This window comes from Pogoniulus pusillus, chromosome 15, assembly GCF_015220805.1.
Source record: "Pogoniulus pusillus isolate bPogPus1 chromosome 15, bPogPus1.pri, whole genome shotgun sequence".
Taxonomy (NCBI): Eukaryota; Metazoa; Chordata; class Aves; order Piciformes; family Lybiidae; genus Pogoniulus; species Pogoniulus pusillus.
Window position 1 is genome coordinate 18,151,236 of NC_087278.1, and position 22,587 is coordinate 18,173,822.

At 44.3% G+C, this 22,587-nt stretch overlaps 1 protein-coding gene across 15 annotated transcripts in view; it reads right to left on the reverse strand.

Annotated features, from left to right (window-relative positions):
• PLEKHA5 (pleckstrin homology domain containing A5) overlaps positions 1 to 22,587 on the reverse strand; it is a 147,136-nt gene that overhangs the window by 100,443 nt on the left and 24,106 nt on the right. The window contains exon 4 of one of the 15 annotated variants that reach the window (XM_064155579.1): positions 17,448 to 17,762. The exons of the other annotated variants lie outside the window; for them this stretch is intronic. Within the exon in view, the coding sequence (XP_064011649.1) occupies positions 17,717 to 17,762 (46 nt within the window). The 3' untranslated portion in view covers positions 17,448 to 17,716. Of the gene's footprint in view, positions 1 to 17,447; positions 17,763 to 22,587 lie in introns of those variants that run through there. 15 annotated transcript variants of the gene reach the window in all.

A 22,587-nucleotide genomic window follows, 5' to 3' on the forward strand; every position in this document is an offset into this window, starting at 1 on the left:
ACACAGGGACACAGGAAAAACAACCCTTGCTATGAGACCTGCCCAGGCAGCAAAACTCACATGAATTGCCGAGTCTGCCATTAAGCAAAGAAGCTAGACTGCATGGTCCTGCTCTGGCAGGGGCGTTGGACTCAGTTCCCAACCCCTAACATCCTGTGATCTCCAGGGCAACCTGTTCCAGTGTCTCACCATCCTCACTACAAAGAGTTTCTACCTAATCTCCATTCTAAATCTGCCCTCCGCAAGCTTCAACCCACTCCCTCCCATCCTATTACAGCAAGTCTCTGTAAAAAATCCCTCTCTTGCTTCCTAGCAGGCTCCCTTCAGGCACGGGAAGGCTGCTCCAAGGTCTCCCCAAAGCCTCCTTTTCTCCAGGCTGGACAGTCCCAACTCACCCAGCCTGTCCCCACAGGTGAGATGCTCCAGCCCTCTGAGCATCTTCTTGGCCCCCCTCTGGACCCACTGCAGAGTGTAGAGGTGGTGTAAAAGGCATCAGATGGTGCATACATAAAACATCTTTGCTCCTTTCTAACATTCTTAGCAACAGGTGGCACACAAAGACCTCCGGTGAGCTGTTCTGACAACAGAGCAGCTCATTCGTGTAAGACTGATGTTTTCCATTATGTTTAGGTACATTTTAAGTCCCAATATCAAACTCACCACTATTTCAGAATGAAGTATGATTCACTTTTAGCTTATAACTAGGCTTTATATGGATTTTATTAAAAAGCCATGACTTATGCAGCTAAAGGCTTCAATTAAACATGACAAATCCCTCAGTAAATTGTATACAGCTGAAATTCACAAGACTTTCTGGCATCCTGAAAAGAATTCCACAATCACATATCTTATACACAAAGTTCTTTCAGCTCTTTTCTCAGCCATGGCATGATCACACAAGCAGCTTTCCTGGATTTGGTCTTCTTTAAGTAGTGCCTCAAAATGCCTCTCTCCAGTGCTGCATTACAGATAGCTAAAACTTCCTCCTTCTCTACACAGTTGAAAGCTACAAGAGAAGAACCTAAATAAGCTAAGTTCAAAAGCTGAGTGGCCTTTTCCTATCATTTACATAATATAATTTACCTTCTTGTTTCTAGTCATACTTTTGCCTCTGCTGAGTATTTCCAGTCTGCCTACTGCCTTCCTACGTTAGTAAGCACATTTCTCTCCTGTTGTTTTGTACTTTGTTCTTTTCTTCTGGGATTATTCTTTCATCTGACTTGAAAATATTGTCTGTTTGCAGCTTTCTTTTCCATCCCAGCTGTTATTTCTGCCTTCTTCAACTTCCTTCTTTTTCCCCTGTTTTTAGCCCATCTCCTAATGCTGTCAGTACTGAGAAGAAATTCAAGAGATGCTGAATACTACTCAAGAATGATAGCTTCAAACAACAAGGAACAAAATAAAAAAGGAGAACACTTCAATCTGCTGAACTGGACATATATCACACAGCTAAAGGCATCAGGAACTGACCAATACCAAAATCGGGACTAGAAGATAAAACAAAGAGAAAAGGAAATCAGGCACTGGAATGGACTGGCCAAGGAGGTGGTGGAGGGGTCACCATCCCTGGAGGTCTTCAAGAAAAGATGGGATGTGGCACTTGGTGGCATAGTGCAGCTGATGTCATGGTGTTAGGTTATAGGCTGGACTTGATCATCTCAGAGATCTTTTCTAGCCTCTGCGATTCTGTGAAACAAAACACCCTGAAAACACACCAAACAAAAATAAACCCCAACACACCAATCACAGAGTGTCAGGGGCCGGAAGGGACCACAAAAGATCATCTGGTCCAGCCCCCCTGCCAGAGCAGGATCACACTGGAATGCATCCAAATGGTTCCTGGGTAATAATGGTGTTTAGGAGCTGTGGTGTTTGTTTTACTTCTGTTCTTATGGCTCCTCTGAATAATTAACTCCAGATATTAGGAAACAACAGGTCTTTTAGTCCACCCAAGTTTAGACCTCTCAGTACTCCTGCAGTAAACCTAAAATGAACAGGTAGTCTTCAACTACCTCGGGTTCCCTGTACAACCCAGGACATCACCACTACCGACTCAAAAATCCTGCTCCAAAGGACATCCTCCTCACCTCATCTCCTAGTTTGAAGGCTTCCTGACGGAGAACTTGACAATTAGATGACATGGCACTGAATACACGGAATTCATCAGCCCAGAAGAGAACCTGCATTCTATTCCTTATTAAGTTACTGGTAAAAGTTGATCTTTTTAGTCTTTCACACGTCACATGCCCACAGTTAGACTGAACATCAACTGAGTCCAACGCAATTGATTTTTCCTGAAAGGTCTGTATACTGCAGCACGTCAAGCATGATGTACTGCAAAACACCAAGCCAAACCTGGATGCAGAGCAGTTTTGCTGCTTTAACGTCACTTTGGGGTGTATTACCTTTTTCCTTCTGACAATTTGTTTCAGGCTTTGGTGTGCTTGGGAAGTGGCTTACACTAACTGAACGACAGGGCTTTGAGCTCCCTATTGAGTCTGAAGACAGACGTGATCTTTGATGATTAGAAAACGTATTCTTTCTGCAGAAGAATTTTAAACACAGGTATTTAAAGAGGAGACACAGCATTTTAAGGCTTGGTAACAGATACCAAAAGTAAACTGTCAGCATTTACCTCTGCCTGCAACCTGCACATAATCCAAAGCTTTCCTTTTCATTAACACAAAGGCAGCATTAACTCAAGTAGTTTACCCAACTTTTAAAGCCTGGAAGCAACTTGAAAAAGCTGAATTGAGTACTACACTGCTCTCCACTTCTGGCAACCTTCTGCCTTCAAACACTGTACATTTGTGCCTCTTTGCCTATGAATACAAGGCGAATGTGGCAACAGGTCCCACTCTAAAAGGTATCTCCCAATTCTTCTTCTATATTGAAAACATCCAAGAAATTCCACTCAGGTGTCAACTCCCTTCCCCACTGTCTGAGAACAATTCACATTTAAAGTGATTCATAAAAGCATAACCTCAAGATGGAAGAGCTGCTTGCAGGTTTATTCCTAATGGTAAGTGCAATGCAGCAGCTCATTGCAGGAAGTACATCTGAGAGTAATTATGCACAAGCCAGTGTTTTTTCTTTGGCACTGCAGCCCTTGGCACGGCTTCTGCAACCTCAAGTTACTTCACCTGGAAAACCTTATTCCTGTGCCAAGGAGTCAAATATAACCTCCATTAATATTTTAATGTGGAATGCACATAACTCATTCACGTTAAACGTCTGAAAGATGTAACCTGATCTGCAGTGTAAATCAACACAGAAATGCCACTTCAACAACACACAAACACACACTCCAAACAGAAACTAAATCCCATCCAAATACTTGCCTTGTCCTGGAAAGTCAAAGCTCTTAATATAAACGAGCTTGCATTTGTTAAGATGAACCTCCTATGCTCTTCCTGGCTTGAACAGCAAGAGCAGGAAGGCTGCCAGGGAGACGGCAGGTAGCTAGAGAAAGAGCCATCTCTCACATTTCTTGGTCCATGACTTCAGCTAAAGTTTCCAAGATACTGAAAAAGGACTTAGATTTTTACATAAAGAACAGAATTTGCCTTCAGCCTATGGAAAACCATGTTTCCCAAGAAAAAAACACATCTTTCTTTCCTCTGGGCTGTCTACTCCAAGCTGAGACAGGGCGGAGGGAGCAGGAAAGAGAGGGCAATAATGGATTAAACCGAGCCATAAATTCCTGTTCCTAGCAAAAATGGAATTACTTCACATGTCAGACCTTTCATCGTTACAACATTCCTTCTCTTTCCTCTTCTGAATGATTTGATTTATTGACACCAAGATAGTCCTGAACCACCAGTGATCTTTGCCTTCAAGATACATAAGACTGTGGTCAGTTCCAGTAGATTTACAGCCCAAAGGAAGTGGAGTGTGTTCAGAGACGTTCATTAGGAAAGCAACATATGATTTAGAACTTTTTCAGTGCAGGTATGATGATGCCTTCCACGAAGCCAAATGGTCTCCCCAGCCAGGGAACTACAGATTCTTCAGGAAATGTTCCACATATATCTAATGACTTTCAAGTGTCTTTGATGTGACTGAGGGAAAAAAACCCAACCCAAAACAAAACACAACCTTTTGTTGAGAGGAAGAACATAATGAAGATATTTTCAATTGACTCAGAAACAAGTCAGCACTTCTGTAATGCAATGAACTATTTTAATTCCTTCCCGTAACACTGAAACAAGGACATAAAAGGCAACAGTCAAAAACACTTCTCCACTTTTCCTCACACACAAGCAAAGCCTGGATGAGGCACTTAGTGCCATGGTCTGGTTGGTTGGCTAGGGCTGGGTGACAGGTTGGACTGGATGAGCTTGGAGGTCTCTTCAACCTGTTTGATTCTATGATACACCAACTGGCTTAAAGAACAGCTACCTAATGAAGCCAAGCATGCTTGTTTCTGTAGGAAGGACAAAATCACTGCACATTGCAATTCTATTTACCCTTGACATACCTACTTTTCCCATGCCACCCTCATTCATGCACCATTAAATTCTACTCCATTACTTTTTTGCCCTCCTAATCCACTTCTAAGCTTATGTCAAAGTAAGGAATTAGAGTGGACATTGAATGTGTTCTTGTAACATGTTTGCAAAGAGGAAGAAACACTGAGAGCTTGAAATAAAAGACTGAAAATGCCAGCTGGCTAAACAGCCTGGATAATTCCTGCTATTACAGCAAGGCACCAGTAATGATGGATTTCTTTCTGAAGGAATCCTGGTCTTTGTGCTCTCATTCAAAGCCTTGCCTGAGTTTAATCCTAACCATGCAGAATTCATAGGTGCTGTGTCCAGGGTATGTGTGTGCTGCAGTCGCTGCTCAGACCTGTGCAAGAGACTAGCATTATCTCTTACTCAGAGGCTTCCCTACTCACTCTCCTCCAAAAGCTACCACACAAAGCAGGGTATGAACAAGAAAAATCACTTCTCAGAGCAAGCAACACTAAGGTTTCCAAAAGGAGAAAGGCACACACACCACCACAGTCAGTATCACACCTCCGGCAGCGCTCCCTCCCCTTGCTTTAACTTGCTATTCCTATATTAGCTCGTATGCATCCGGCTCGCCCAGCACGGCTCCGGACAGGCAGAGAACAGGCAGCAAATGCTGCCATCTACCAGAAAGCCAAGAACCTTGCATTTCAGCTGGCAGCAAGCAGGGAGGCGAGGGACAGGCAGAGGAGCTGCTGGGGAAACACATCAAGCCAACTCTTATCCACTTGTAATCCTTCAAACATAAAAGCCACTAAACAAAAGCTGCAAGAAAACAGACCTTTCAAAATGTGGAACTAACATCCAAGCACAGAAACCAAACATGTAAAGCCACAATTGAACAGGCCATGAAAAACTGCCTCTGCCACAGAACACCAAAATCAGAGACCTTCCCCAACAGGAGAAAAGTATCTTCTGGACTGAAGATGCAAAAGGAGCTCTGCAAACAGGCAAAACCAAAGCAAAAGCTAGCCACGTTCAGAAGGCACCGGGACCTTCTGAAAGGTGTCAAAGTGTTTCTTTACAGGCAGGGGAGTTTTATGCCAATGCAGTGCCAGCACAAAGGATGCCTTTCACAGAGCTGATGTATGTAAATGGCCAGGATAAATCAGTATTTATTTAATAATTCTGAGGAAATAAGGAACCAAGTAAGTGGTATGAGACAAGGACATCACCCTCATGCAAACTGACTTTTCTGTTGGCAGAATGAAGATGACAAATGATGGTGCTGTGTGCTGCAGAACACTCTGGCTTTTTTCAGGTTCAGCTTCTGCACTGTTTATCAGGTGGTATAATGAAGAACATAATTAACAGACATTTGAATACATACATATTCAAATATATTCATGGTATACTGCAAAAGCCAACATCACCTCTGCAAGGGAAAGCCTACACAGTGGAATGGAATCACGCTAATCACATCCATATGCTTATCTCAAAATAACTCATTTAGATCTCTTAAAAAAGCCTAATTGCAATGAAATAAAAAGAAGAGTCCTCTAAGCACAAGTCAGAAGGCACAAAACACAAGAACCCATTATGCCCAAGATATTCATAAGTTATCTGAAAAAGAAATGAACAGCAGAGGCATAATTTTGCAATTGATGTGGAATTATTCAAGACAGGAAAACATGAGATTGAAGAGAGTTGCCAAGAACAGCCACGATAGCCTGCATCTGAGATACAAGACAGCAACTGAAAGCAAGCACATTAATTGCAAAGTGATTCTTACAGGAAAGAGAAGCACAAAGATCAGGCTTGAATCAGATGTCCTCTCTCAGGAGAGGTCTGGAGATCTACCCGCTGGTGCTCAACAGGTGTCACATCAGTGGCAGTCAAAAGGGCAAACTTGCCAGAGGAATTAGTAACACTAAGCAATCATATCACAGGATCACAAAATGCACTGGCCTGGAAGGGAGCTTTAAAGGTCATCTAGACCAACCCTTTTAATCATCATTAACCCACATGGGGCAGGGGGATCCAGTCTGGTCCCTCAGCTCCAAACACGTACTCAGGGTGTCTGTAATGGGCAATTAGAAACACGGAATGGTGCAAAAGATATGAGGTTCAACTCGAAATTCAAGCCTACAGAGCAGGGAACAGACAGGCACTGCGAGTGCTGCAGATTAACCAGAAAGCTGAATTCACAAGTGACACTAAAAGTGATACCCAAAACTCCTCCTGCACAGGAAGCATTTGTCAATTCCAAAGGTGCAAGAAGTGGCAATGTTAGTAGTAACTTTACTGAATGGCAAATGCTGCTTAACAACAGAAACAGGTGGGATCACTAACAATTCTGGACCTCCTTATTGAAAGGTGCTCCGGGGAGCAAAGCCCACATTCACATGCAGAACACAGTACTGACAAACACCAAGGCACAGTTACCTTACTTTTGTTATCTCCTGAAGCTCTTACGTGCTTGTTACCCAAAGATCTCTTTGCTCTCCCTAGTACAGCCATTCTGAAGTTACACCCTAGATGGCCATTGATTCAAACAAGTAACCAACTCCATTTACAGGCAATTAACACTGAGATATGAAATACAGCACTTGGACCAAACATCCCTAAGGCAACCTTAATGTTCTTTCACCATAGAAACATGGGTACCAGTGTAATAATAAAAGAGAAGAGCAAAGATTACAGTAAACTTCCTTCTCCTGAATATGCATTTAGGGAACACACTAGCGTTGTTTTGAAACTAATATATAATTCTTTATGAGAGCAAACTGATGCTTGTGGGGCTTTCTTACTTCCCACCTGGTAAAAAGTAGGATGTCTGATCAATGTGCAGGCCATAGCAAAGAATCTGCACTCCCAATTCACCAGTTTCACCAAGAAGAAATATAATCTGTCATTTCCAACAGGAATATTTCCATACTCTAACACTAAGTTCAGTTACTAATAGCACTTCAGACTTCAAATCAAACTTAGAAGTCAAACAAAACAGGTAAAGATGTGATGGATCCTATAGAACATGCTTTAAAACTGCATGGGCTTGTGTCATAGAATCACTAGGGTTGGGAAAGACCTCTAACATCAGGTCTAACCGTCAACCCAACACTACCATGGCCACCAAACCATGTCTCAAAGTGCCAAGTCTACATGCTTTTTAAATGACTCCAGGGATGGTGACTCCACCACCTCCCTGGGCAGCATGTTCCAACGATTGACTGCTTATCAATAAAAACTTTTTTCCCAATACCCAATCTAAGCCTCCCCTGGTGCAACTTGAAGCCATTGCCTCTTGTCCTATCACTAGTTACCTGAAAGAAGAGATCAGCTCCCACCTTATACAACTTCCTCTCAGAACAAAACCTTTTCTTCTCCAGACTAAACAATTCCATCTCCCTTCCTGCAAGGCCTGTTGTCCAGACCCCTCTCCATCTTTGTTGCTCTTCTCTGGACACACTCGAGCACCTCAGTGTCTCTCTTATACTGCAGTGGCCAAAACTGAACACAGTATCCAAGGTGCAATGTCGAGTACAGGGGCACGATCACTTCCCTACTCCTGCTCAACACACAGTTGTGTTGAGTACAGGGGCACAATCACTTCCCTACTCCTGCTCAACACACAGTTGTGTTGAGTACAGGGGCACGATCGCTTCCCTACTCCTGCTCAACAGTTTCTGACGCAGACCAAGATGTTGCCGAGCACACTGCTGGCTCTTTTCCAGGCAGCTGTCAAACAGCACCTATAGATCCTTTTCTGCCAGGCAGCTTTCCAGCCACTCTGTCCCAAAATCTGCAGAGGTGCATGGGGCTGCTGTGACCCAAGTGCAGGATCCAGCACGTGGCCTTGTTCAAACACATAAAACTGGACATCGGTCCAGAGAGGCAACCTGCCCAGATCCTTCTGTAGAGCCTCCCTACCCTCAAGAAGATCAACATTCCTGCTCAAATTAGTGTCATCTGCAACATCCCTACCTTGCACCACAGCAAGGTGAATGTATTAGCTATAAATATAGATGTATTTTAAGAATAAATTAAAATAAATTATAAGTATAATTACAGAGTACTAATTGTAGGTGAGGTGAAGAACTGAATCAAGAATTGTGCCACAGAAAGCAACACTTGGGTAGGAAACAACCACAGCTACACAGGTATGAGTTAAGGAAAAGAGCATTAATTCCAAGAGACAAACACTAACTTTCCTGCAGGAGGAGCACTTACAGGTAAGAACTGTGTCATCAGCTACACGGAGGAAACATCAGAAAGTTGGCTCCCCAGAAGCACTTGCTCCAGGATGCAAAGCAAAGCCGATTCCTGAACGTGCCAGGCAGTACACCGCAGCCTTTAAGTAAGATGCACTAGTTCCAGCCTTGAACAGCCACTGAACAGGTACCAGATGGCACAGCTGCTGCCATATCCTGGGAGTGTCACAAATGTGCTCCCAGTGCTAAGATGCTTTTTACTCGGAATACGTGTTTCTTGTTCCAGAAACCAAGTGGTATGTTCGAGATGCACACTTACACTGATCCAGGAAAACAAAGGAGCCCAGCCAAGGACCAGTACTTTATCTGACATGAATCTAGCCAATACACCCAGGCTATAGCTAGGTATTTTAGTACTTCCATCACATGCTTAGTAAACCAAACAAGAATTCAAGGGCTGTTAGCATTATGAATGCACGCAGATACACGCTGCCATTCTGGTCCCTCCTTAGGGCTTTTAGACTGTTTTCCCCCAGCTCCAGCTTACGACTATTATTAACTACCAGAGACAAGGAAAAGCAATTACTCCCACTTCACTGTGGCTTTTAAGGTATTTCTGGAGCTCAGTTCCCTTTCAGCTGCATCTTCTGCAAACTAAGTGACCTCTTCCTATGGGTTGTTTTTCCCCCAACTCTCAAAACAGCTTCCATCAGTTTTGCTATCTTGGAAAGCCTGCACTCTCTGGATGCAGCTCCACATGTGCACCTGATTATTCTTGCTTAATACACTACACACACAAAACTTAGAACCACGTCGCTATTTTCTACCACAGACTTGAGGTGGCTGGTGAGGAAAGCAGGGATCTGCACATTCTGAAATCCACCAGTGCTTTTAACAAGGGTCTAATGGGCACTGATCATGTTTCACAGGTTCCCACTCCAGTAAATTGGACTGGGGACAAGTGGCTTTCCTAAGCCGAGAGTCGCAGCAGTGATTAAACCACTGGCACATCTCATCCCCAACAGGCACACTCTCTGTTTTTAGTATTAGGGCTTCTTTTTATTTAATAATAGGCCTTCTTTTTCCATTCCCCCCAGTTACACATAGAAAACAGATCCTGAAGGATTTTGCATGCCAGGCAAGAATTAAACAGCTACAACTCTCAGAGATTACACAACCAACATTCAATCAACAGCCACACACAAACAGAGGTGCCTAAATGGACCCTGGAAAAAGAAGCTGGCTAACCCTCAGGATTAGTGACAGGACTACTCTGTACTTCAGGCAGCAATCCTACAGCAGAAACTTCCAGCACATATTGCTCTATTCTCAGATGTCCAACAAAAGACTTAAAGATAAAAGATGCACCTATGCAGCACCCTCACAATAAGACAACTCAACTGTACAGCAACCTCTACGAGTCAGATACAAATCCTACCCAGGGTGCTCAACTGCTGGCAAGAAACAATACTGATCTTGTGACTGTCCTCCAGCAAAGACACGAGAATTATTGAATTATTACTATTATTATTACTACAGAACTCACAAGCAAATTAATTGACTTTTAGAAGTCAATTGCAGATAGGCTTGGAAGTGATCTTCCAACAGAGAATGCTTACTGGACAGTACCCAATGGGAGAATTTGATCTTAGAGAAATACCAACATTCTCTTTTAGCTGACAGCTGTCACCAAAATAGACATGACTTGTCAGTAAGTTTCCCTGCTGTGGAGAAAGGCTTGGTCTGCCCTACAACTACCAATAACCTGCTTCAGAGTTCTTTCCCCAAGGCAGCCATCACTGTAGGAACACTCAAACTACTTTCTTCATCTGCACTGCTTAGGTAACTACTCTCACTCTCCTCAGCAACCAGGGGCTTGAGGTTCCTCCCCTGATGTTTTTTTGAGAGTGGAGGCCCCTGTGGCAATAGGAGAACCACAAACAAGCCACCCTGACACAAGTGGGCATGTTGGGTTGGCAGTGGCCCACAGACAAACATGCCTTTAACTTCTTGACAGAGGTACTGCTTCATTAACACAGGCACCACAGAACAAAACTGGACAACTGCAAGGAAAAGAAATCTGAAAATTAAACACTTTGTTTTAAAAGGTAGCTGCTTTCTCGGGCTACATCCAACACTGCTTCTCATGTCACACATTGAGACTGACTCCTCACACACCACTTCAGAGACTGTATTTACTACTGACATGAGGAATAAATTCTACTACCCTTCACAAACACCACTCCCACCTCATTTCTCACATAAAGCAATCTTTGACTTTTTTTTTTCGTGCATGACCTCAGGAAAAAAACAATCTGGCACCCAAGCTGAAGACAGTCACAAGGTCTTTCTCCCTATGGAAGGAGTGCAAGATGGCAGCCTGAAGGCACCGGTAGCAGCCTCCTCAAGGCACCGTTCTTGCTTTGAAAGCCAGGTAGAACACCTACAGGTGATGCAGAGCCAGACATCTGCTCATACAAAGGTACACACGAAGGCCACGGGGATCCAAAGAGAGGAAGCAAACAGAAGCCTGCAGCTGATGAGGACTCTGATGCTGATGTGAAGAGATTCCTCCCCTCCCGAACCGAAAGGTTTCGGCGTGTTTTTGAAGCAGCCACACAATCACACACTCGCTGCACTTAGCATTGCAAGCCACTTCAGTAAAGAATACTCCTCCTAATGAGAATATTATACATTCAGCTGTTAAGACAATGAGATTTGCAGTTTCTAGACAGCTGCTATACTGAACTCATGGGACTTAACATCCCAGCTGACATTTCTTTAAGTAAATCTACTGCCTGATATGGTGTCACCATGGTAGCAACAAAGTCTCACAGTTTTCAGTTGTTTTTCATCACTGATACCTGCTGGTGAGGAAGAACAAGGGACAAACAGATAAATTCTCATCACAAGAAGCTTCTTGAGCAGCAGCATCTTTTAGAAGCATCTGATATTAGAGAAACTACATGAATGAGATTAAGAGTTCTGCTTTCCAAAACAAAGCAATCTTGTTTAAAAAAAATACAGAAGCATTTAAAATTGAGCAGGAAGCAATGGCAACTACAGACTGCTAACGAGGGAACGAAGGAGCTGTCAAATGCACTTGGAATCAGGAGCTTCACCAACAACAGCACCGAACAGCCACGTATGTCCTGAACAGCCATGCGTGTCCTTCCCTAGAGCTGGCACCGTAAGAGGTACCTGAAGCAGCAGAGGTGAAACTACAAAGAGCAGGAATCACTAGTGAGGTTCTGCAGAGGGAGTTTAAAGTGCAACCAGAGCTGAGGCATTGTGAAGAAATCTCCAAACCCATCAAGTTCTGCGGCTCACTGTGGGTTCCCTGTGCTCGGTGTGCAAGCTCACTCTTCAAAAGGCAGCCCAGGAGTTGCTACACTACAGTGTGTTAGCACAGGTCTCCCTTACGAGGTGCCTGGAGATGAAAGATGAAGTCCCACAAGAATCCCAACTCGAAACACCATCCCGTTCGCAGTGACGACTTGAGTGTTGCTGATGTGGAGGTTCCCGCAGTTTGCTGGCGGGCTGAATGCACTGCTCAGCTTCATCCACCCTGGTGCTCAGTTACGGCACCTTCGCCGAGCAGAAAGCGACTGAAGCTGCGCTGCCTGCTGACAGACACGGACGAATCTGGGCGCATTTCAGAGGCTCACCAGCTGTCTGAGGTGATGTGATTTATTGCTGGCTCTGAAACCAGGGCAGAGCTCCTCGGCTGGTGGAGCAACAGACTGAGAACCCAAACATAAACATGCTGGTTCTCACCACAACTGCCTGCATTCTTCAGCAGGCAGCTTTCACTGTTGGTTTTCTGATTTGTTCCCAAATAACTTCTCAGCTAAATAACCCAACACAGAGGTGTCAGATACACAAACTTGTACTGTCCTATTTGTACCTAACAATAGACACTCAGAGCTGTGTACAGCCCACAGCATCCCAGATACAGGAGCAGTCTCCCGGAGGTTTTGAGAAGAAGTTGCTTAAAACCTTTCTGGTACACAAAGAGTTTTCTAGTAATGAGGAGTGGCTCAGGCAACTGGGATCGTTTAGTCTGGAGAAGAGGAGGCTGAGGGGAGACCTCACTGCTCTCTACCTAAAAGGAAGTTGTAGTGAGGTGCAGGTTAGTCTCTTCCCTCCAGTACTAGCTGATAGAACAAGAGCAAACAGCCTGAAGCTCTGCCAGAGGAGGTTTAGATTGGCTATCAGGAAAACTTTCTTTACTGAAAGCGTGGTCAGGTATTGGCATATGTTGCCCGAGGAGGTGGTGGAGTCACTGTTCCTGGAAGTGTTCACGAGACGTGTGGACACTGCAGCTCAGGACGCGGTTTAATGGCCACGGCGGTCTGAGGTTGACAGTTGACTCAGTGATCTTAGATGTCTTTTCCAACTGAAACAATTCTATGATCTTATGATTCGAAGTAACCACCTATTGCTCTAGTGTGGTCAGCAGCAGGGATAAAGCTGTACTTCAGTTTCAGCTTTGCCCTTTAGCTAGCTCTGCCCAGGTCTTCAAAGGGGTTAAGAGCACTGCTGTCCGGTTATGCCCTATGCTGATGTCATTCAAAACACCTACATACCTTGTTTAGCAGCCTATTGTTTTCAGCAACTACACAGAATGATGATCGTTACTACCAACACCAAAAGACCCCACCTGATGCAACCTTCCTTTTACTCCTACAATATTAGTTACTGCACACCTGTCCTGATAGTTCTCTAGTAAGAGTGAACACTACCTCTAGCTGAACACAGGGGCAAGCCTTTGGACCTCTAAGCTGCAGGGCTTGTTCCACAAAGACAGCTAGAGTTTCAGCATCTACATGGTAGCGTAGTCAGACCCTTGTGGAGAGACAATTTAACTCTAAACCTGATCATTCTGAGTTAAATTGCCAGGTTTGGTTCAGTATTCAGCTCTCTAAAGACAGAGGTTATTGATTTAAAATAGAAAATATTCTACAAAAAAAAAATCTTCCTGTTTGTGACACACTTTGAACAATGTTTTTATGCCATGCAGCTAAAGGATCAGAGAGCAAGGCTCGGCATGAAAGCTCTTTAGACACAATTCTGTATCAATTAATTTATGGAAAGCTTCTTGGCCTGCCCTTTCCTGGGTTTCACTAATTCTGCAAAGTCATGCAGCACTCCAGGGGCTTTTGCAGGACGCTATTTACACGGGTAAGAGAAAGCAGCTAGCAACTGACAGAATCCTTTCTTATTATCTTGTTAAAACGATAAATCGAAGATCTTACTAGAGAAGAACAAAAAGTGCCCATGAAACTGGTGGGAAAAGGCAAGTAAGGGCAGCGGGGCGGGGGAGGCAAGGAGAGGTAGTGCAGCTCACTGCCACAGGGGGGACCCAAGCCTAAGGCTTAGCAGCTCCGACACCGAGGCAAGGTACCAGGGCTCTGGAAGAAGTTTCAAGTCTTTCGAAAGACAGATGGAGAATCTGCTTTGATTGTCGCAGAAAGAGGAGGTACAGACACATTAAAATAGCTGACAAGAGACTGTGGGTGCAGAACAGCGAGGGTACAGCAGCCAAAGCACCTGACTGCACCAGGACAGGAGCGATGGAGACTGATCCGATCTACTGACTGGACGTTTTGACAAACTGAATCCGCACCTGTTCACTGGAGAGCTGCCTCACTCCACAGCGCTGGGGGCCAGCCTGTAGTAACTCATCAGCATGCCGTGTTTTCAAGTTGTGTCATAAAAGCTTTTATTACCAAAATAAACAAGCCTCAAACGGATTGTTGAATACTATGGAATCTTCTTGACACTTCTTCATGGGTTGTCACATCAGATATTCCAAAAGTTTCCCATCACTTCTTCCCCGAGCCACTTCCTTCTTAAATACCAACTACTTAAAAGCAAAGATGGCACCCAGGAAGCATTTCAACGTTGCAGAAAATTACTTCAAGTACCATGGCAACTAGAAGTTGCTATGCATTAAGTTTGTGGCTTCTGAATTTCCATTTATAACAAGCCAGAGTTGTTTCTTTAACACAGAATCACAGGAACGTTCAGGTTAGATCACCAAGTCCAGCTGACAACCCCACCCAACAAGGTTCAGCCTAAACCATGCCCCCGAGCACCGCATCCAAACGGCTTTCAAACACATGCACATCGACAGCCCATCCCCTCAAGCTGACTCTTTTCAGCTGTGCGGCTCCATCAGCCAGCGACCACACTAACGGTATAGAACGCCGAGACCTGCGCTGGTGCTGGTTGCCAGAGTACACGCTGGAAGGTGGGCAGCTCCCTCCAGTCCCTTTTCGCCAGGACAACTACTGACATCCTTGCCAGCCTTCTCCTATGGAGATGCAAGGTGCCAGCAAGGAGCTGGTGTGAAGGAACACCAGAGCAGGGTAACTGAGGAGACAAAGTAGAGATGAACACTCAGCAGTAACAGCCCAGCTTAAAAGACTAGAAGCAACCTATGATCTGGTTGCAAAATGCCTTCACATCTCTGCTTCCAAATACCTCCCAGGCCTAAAAGGTTCAAATCTGCACGCGTGTAACACATCTTGGAAGCACGGCCAGCAGCAGAAAACAAAGCTGTGTTTGCTTCTCAAAGGAAGAGTTGCCCAGGAAAAGTGTCTATTTACGGCATTCAGAGTGATGGGAGGGTTTGTTTTGGGCAAGAAGGGCCAGGATGGCTGCAGCACCTCTCCTACGGAGACAGACTGAGGGAGCTGGGGCTCCTCAGTCTGGAGAGGAGAAGGCTCCAGGCAGACCTTATTGTGGCCTTCCAGTATCTGATGGGGGCCTACAGGAAAGCTGCTGAGGGACTTTTTAGGATGTCAGGTAGTGCCAGGACTAGGGAGAACGGAGCAAAACTAGAAGTGGGTAGATTCAGACAGGTGTTAGGAAGAAGTTCTTTACCATGAGGGTGGTGAGACATTGGAGTAGGTTCCCCAGGGAGGTGGCAGAAGTCCAATCCCTGGAAGTTTTTAAGGCCATGCTGGACAAAGCTCTGAGCAACCTGATTTAGTGCGAGATGTCCCTGCCCAAGGCATGGGGGTGGGAGCTAACTGATCCTTCACAGAATCAACCAGGCTGGAAAAGACATTTGAGATCACCCAGTCCCACCTACCACCCAACACTTTTAATTAAGTAAACCATCAAGTGCCTCATCCAGCCTCCTTTTAAACATCTCCAGGGACGGCGACTCCACCACCTCCCTGGGCAGCTCATTCCAATGCCAATCACTCTTTTCATGAAGAACTTCTTCCTAACACCCAGCCTAAAGCTGCCCTGGCACAGTTTAAGACTGTGTCCCCTTCTTCTGTTGCTGCTTGCCTGGCAGCAGAGCCCATCCCCACCTGGCTACAGCCTCCCTTCAGGTAGTTGTAGCCAGCAATGAGCTCTGCCCTGAGCCTCCTCTTCTGCAGGCTGCACACCCCCAGCTCCCTCAGCCTCTCCTCACAGGGCTGTGCTCCAGGCCCCTCCCCAGCCTCAACATCTCTCAACCCCCTTCCCTCAACATCTCTCTTGAATTGAGAAGCCCAGAACTGGACACAGCACTCAAGGTGTGGTCTGACCAGTGCTGAGCACAGGGGCAGAAGGACTGACCTGGTCCTGCTGGCCACACTGCTCCTGGTCTAGGCCAGGATGCCATCGATCCTGGACACACTGCTGGCTCATGTTCAGTTGCTATCAACCAGCACCCCCAGGTCCCTCCCTGCCTGGCTGCTCTCAGACACTGTCCCCAGCCTATAGCACTGCTTGGAGTTGTTGTAGCCAAAGTGCAGAACCCTGCACTTGGCCTTGCTAGAACTCACGATGCTGGGCTGTGGCATCTATCCAGCCTGTCCAGGTCCTTCTGCAGAGCCCTCCTTGAGGTCATTTCCATCCCTGACAATTCTATGACTCTATAAATATTTATTTAAGAAATCCACAGGACTATCTAACCCTGACAAACCCTTCACATTTAAACAGTTTAAGATCTGGTCTAATTCACATGCAGAACAAAACCCCCTAATCTCTGCAGTTAACACTGCATGTTAAATTCCTGTGATTATGTATAAATTCTCAGCAATTATTTTGTTTAATAGGCCTGCTTACTTTTAAGTAAAGCTCCCACATACATTTCAGATTCCTGATGAGCATGAAACACCGTACTGCTCTCAGAATGGTTAGTAAATCCAAACCTTTAAAGGGGAGGTACAGGCTGGCCACCCCTGGAGGTGTTCCAGAAAAGCCTGGCTGAGGCACTCAGTGCCATGGTCTAGTTGACTGCACAGGGCTGGGTGCTAGCTTGGACTGGATGATCTTGGAGGTCTTTTCCAACCTGTCTGATTTCATGATACAGCAACTGGCTTAAAGAATGGCAGAATGTGATGGCCACACTTCAAAACAAAGATAAGGGAAAATAGTTCTCCTTTGCACCTACCCTCTCTTTTTCTGAAGTGTTTTTTGTTCTTTGCCTTTGTGGGGGGGGGTTCTGGGGTGGGGAATTGGGGCTGTTGTCAGGTTTTTCCTACAGAAGAGCAAGGTATGCTCTAGGAGAGGGGTGTCTCAAACAGCCTTGCACAGGGCTGTGCTTCGTTCCCAGCAAACAAATGGTATGGAAGTCGGTGAAAGCTATAATCCCTTTCCAGCTCTAGTTCCATAATCTTTCCCAGTTAGTAGGTCTCTTTATATGTCAATAGTGGACTATTAGATGGGACAGCTTTATCACCCAGTGGGGAGGGAAAACAACACTGCAAATGAATGCATGTTCCCACTGACCTGAGAGCCTGGTCTTTATTGAAAGGCATTCTTAAACTGTAACCATGACTGCAAGACAAAGGAAAAAAAGGCACCTCAGAAAAAGCCACTACAAGTGCAAAGGAGGATGACCACTACCTCTTGTTTTCCCCTGTACCATAAGAAACCTTAATAACAATTCTTCCTTGGCAAAAGTGTGAATGGCAAGCAGCGACCATCCTGGCTCCAGACAGCTTGTGTAAGATCTCTTTGATGTGGATTTAAATAGGAAGGGCTCTTCCTCTTGCCCCCGAGGTGCAGCAAAATTCAGGTGTTGACTGCAGTATTTCAGCTTCATTTGTAAACTATTTTGACTAACAGAAGACTTCCAAGACATTCCCTTTAATGTAGACGGGAAGATAAGAAGGAGGTGGCTGTTAGTCATTCCCCTAACATACATACATATTGCAGCTACCAGACAGACTTAAAATTATCAGGCTTTTAAATATATTTTTAGCACTTGAAATTACTGCAGAGGCAAAATGATATCCTTAACATTTCTCAGAAGAAAAAGCGAGGCACTTCAGTGTTTCCAAATGCAGAGGCTGCCAGCAGTAAGAGCTGATAAAGATCTGTAACTAATTCCTTCAGATATCAGCCGATATCTGTTGAAGATAAAATACAAACGAGCCAAATCCCCACACACTTCATACACCAAATTCACGTCTGCTTTCTTCTTTTTAAGCAGCACTTGTAAAAAATGGAAATATTAGCTCCATCAGGTTACTTGAGGTTATGAGAAGACTTCCAAAAGCACCTCTCTAAGTTTCCCTCTCGTCTTCAAAGAGTATCTAGAAATTTAAAACCTGACAGCTCAGAGGTGAACTAAAGCCAATTTAAAACCTGAAACAGATTACAAGTCATCTGCCTGCCTCATCCTAGAGTTTCCATGCCTGCACCAGGGGAGGCAGCATCCTAACTCACAGAGTGATTTGGAATGGAAGACACCTCTGGAAATCCCTCAGTCCAGTCTCTCACTCAAAGAAGTGCCAACATGGACAGAGTTGCTCACAGTCACGTCCCATTGAGGCCTGGAGGGAGAGTCAATAACCTCTCTGCAACCTGTCCCAATATGTAATTACCCTCATTAATACTTAATTCAGTTTTCCTTCGATACAACTTGTAGCTGTTGGCTTTCAGCCTATCACTCTGTGCCTCCAGGAAGGCCATGCTTAGCAGCATCTCTGCTACCAAGGCACGCATGCTAGCTTGTGAACTGCAAGCCATGCAGTTTCTTTGCTTCCTGCTATAGAACACAGACTTGTCTTCTTTCCTAAAAGCCTGACACAAAAAACAACCAGCCAAAACAAAAACAAACTAGAAATCAAGACAGTGGGGAGATAACCTCTTAAACTCAGTATCTCAGTGAGGTAACCTCTTCAGTTAAACCACCGTGAATTGCTGAAGCCTACTTGACAATTACAGGACCAACTCAGGCTCCTTTATGTTGCAGGGTTCCAGTTTTCAATCCCCTGCAGTGGTCTTTATGCACGTCAATGTAAGATATTAACCTGGTCCATTTTTTACCATATTCAGATGAGAGATTTCAGTCAGAAAACTACCAGGGGTTTCAGATTGCATCTGTTACCTTAAGAGCCTTCTTGCTCCGAAAACTGACTTAGAAGCAGTTCGGAACCACTGAACACCTCTGACTGCTACTCAACTTCATTGCTTCAGGAGCTCCAAGGTTAACTGTACTGATACTGCTGAACTCTAAAACCTTCAGGCACAATTAAACAGGGCCAGTGAAGAACACGAAAAGAAGACTCTCTTACATCAGCTCAGCCACTCAAGAAGCTGAACATCTGTGTCAGCTGTGTAAGTTTCACATATATCACGCCATGCTGCACACAGGTTCTCAATTCTTCATCTCCCCAGATTTCTACCTTCATGTGCTCTATCCCTGCCCTGGCCCCATTGCACTAAACAACTTCCTAAGAAAAAACTACCTGAAGTAAAATTTCTACAGCTTGGGCTTTGCTGAAACCAAGACACACTTATGGTCACAAAATTACTTCCTGCCTTGGGGGATTCTTATTCTATCTTGCTCTCTGATCTTCTTCCCAAAAGATTCAACTTCATTCTCACTAAGCCAAAGCTATTTGAATGTTGTTATCTGAAAAGCTGTGAAGCTCAAGTTAGACACAGTTGTGTTTTGCTCTTGCTGCTTTCACACCAGCAAAATGGTTGCTTCACAAGAAAGCAGGAAAGTTGACACCGGCATTGAAGTTGGTGTAATTACAAACCATCTAAAAAGAAAAGGGGGGAAAAAAGCAACCATCCAAAAGACTTTCACAGCAGTCATCAGGTACTTGCCCTGAAGTCTAAATCAAGTTTTTCTTGTTGACCACATCAACCATAAAGCTCATGGTTTAGCAAGGAAGAACACGCTCCAGTCAAGTCATGGTGCACGAAAGGGATGTTTCTCCTTCTTGCCATAACAGTCCATGTCCTCTTTTAGACCCAGGTAAAATAATTCATCACCAAGACCCCTGCATCCCAGCATTACTCCTACGTTCTCAGCTGAGGAAAGGAATAAAGCAGTGAAAGCTTAAGGGACGCTGATTTTGAATCAAAGCAGCACAACAACACAAGGTAGCACTCAGTTGCTATTACTTGCTTAATTACACTTTGTTATATACACTCGAAAGACGAGGTCCTAAACTGGTTGTCAGTTGCTGTGAACTGTGAATCCACGACCTGCACCCCGGCCCAGGAAAGCTACAAATCACATGTGCATTGCCTGGTGCAACCTACTCGTCACCTCAACCCAAGCCTCACTAAGCCCTGCGCTGCCCACAGCTTCACGGCACAGTCTGCAAGAGCTACCACGACGCTTGCTGGTCTGAAAGCAACAGATCCAACTTGGCTGCTGAACATCCTCCATCCTGCTGACCGAGTTCTGCTAAAACCAACCCCACAGAAGCAACTACTTTGCTCACTCCCAAAGATGAGGCTTTGGTACCAAAAGGGATGTGAGCACCTACAGAAGAAGTTTCCCAAGGCCTTGCTATTTCACAGTGGCAGATGAGAAAGCTACTGCAGGTTTCTGTTTTGAAGCACACCAACAGCTTTCGAGAAGTTATCCAAAGTGTTGGGGTTTTTTTTGGTCTGGCTGTCTTTATTCTGAAATGATGCATTTTTATACACCAACACTACCAAGCTACCTCTGCTGCTATATTTATTTCCAAGGCTAGAAAAAAAATGCTTTTTCCTGGACAGGTCTGGGTCCTAAAAGATGAGATAATCTTGGTGGTTAAAAGGAGATCAGCTCAATCTTTAAGGCTTTTTTTCAATTACATTTTTGTATGCATAGAAGTTCTAAGTTCCAAGTTCAATACAGCATGGAAATAACTTTTATTTATAGCTACTGTGGAGCCTACAGCTTTCAAACAAACTATACTAACATGAAGCAGAAATAATCCTTGCCTTCAAAAAGATCTCTGAACAACCTAGAACGCCAAAAATGCTACACAAGGGAAAACCACCATTAATTTAACCTCTTCAATTCACTGCACTGCCAGTGAGTTGGTTCCTTAGCCTATACTATTAACTTCTAATGTACATTTCAACTACTATTCAGAGACATTCTACTTAGATATGAAGGGGTCTTCTCCAAGGTCATCTCACTCAACACCCCCTGCAGGCAACAGGGACATCTCCACCTAGGTCAGACTGCTCAGGGCCATATCAAGCCTGATCTTCAATTTCAAATTCCTTAGGATGAGGAACACTTAAATAGGTTGCCCAGAGAGGTGGTAAAGCTTCATCCCCCCAAATATTCAAGACTAGGTTGGAGAGTTCTGAGCAATCCAATTCAGTCAAAAGACATTCCTGTGCACTGCAGAGGGTTTAAACTAGATGACCTTTAAAGGTCCTTTCTAACCCAAAACATTCTATGATCCAAACTCTTCCAGGGACCAGTAGCCAAGGTAAACATTCCTTTACTATTACTTTTTATTTGGTGCGTCCCTTCCCCCTTTTATACCACCTTCATTGCACACTTGTCCACAGGAACATCAGCAACATTAAGTCCATTATTTCCTGGTTTTGCAACATTAATTAACAACATGAATTGTTTTATCTAATCACTCCTCTACCTTTCCTCATAGTCATTTGTGATTAAAATAAAATTAATAACCTGAAGATAGAAAAACAAACAAAACCTCTTTATGTCTTCAGCCAACTTGGCATTTGTTTTCTTGTGTCAACTTGGACAGCCCTCTGAAGGCCAAGAAATGATTTGAATTTTCATCCCAGAGAAAACCAAAATCCCAAAGCTTGTCTCTTAAGCCTAGTAGGAGGTGGCCTCGCCCACAGCAGGGAGGTTGGAACTAGATCATCATTAGGATCCCTTTCAACCTACACCATTCTATGAATCTATGAACTGATAGCTGCACTTCTTGAAAGTGACACAGGTTCAAGTACATGCTCCTACAATAGACAATACTTTGATTTCAATTTAACCTACAACTGGACGATTGCAAAAGCCATCACAAGGGAAGGTGACGCAAGTCTGAATCTAGATAGCTTCAAATCAATTAAGCTACCATAAACCTCCCCTGGGAAAGTGTTCCAAAGGTGCATTAAAAAAGAAACAAGTTAAAAACAACTTTCTCCTTGGAGTGAGCCATTCGCTTTGGACTTGGCAAAGCTGCGCCCACACTAGAGGACTCTTTGATCATCGTTCTGAAAGTGACTGATTTCATGGGTGCTTCAGAGAGAAGGGACAAAGTTCTGCACAGAACTCCCTCTCTCGTAAAATGGCTGTGATTAACAAACAGTAACTTCCATTTACAGTTCCCTACACAGTCAGAGGCTTTCCTCACTGGATTAAATTGTTGCAGACTTTGTTTACATACTCTATATTGTCAGTACTTAAAGCAGCCTCAATCTACCATGGCTGCAAACCTGCTCAAAAAGTATACATAAAACAGCAGCAGAGACAAAATGCTACTATGGAACCTTTGATGTAACTTCTGAGGTATTTCCTCTGTTCCAATTCCTTCATCCATTACAAAAGAGTTTTGCAAGAATTTGTTCCTAAGTTTTTTGTAGGGCATGAAAATTAAAAATAAATGTTGCTGCACCCCAACCATTTATCATCTTTGATGTGGAAGTGCCAGAACACGGATTAAAGAGTAGGTGTAAGCAATTACAAGAGC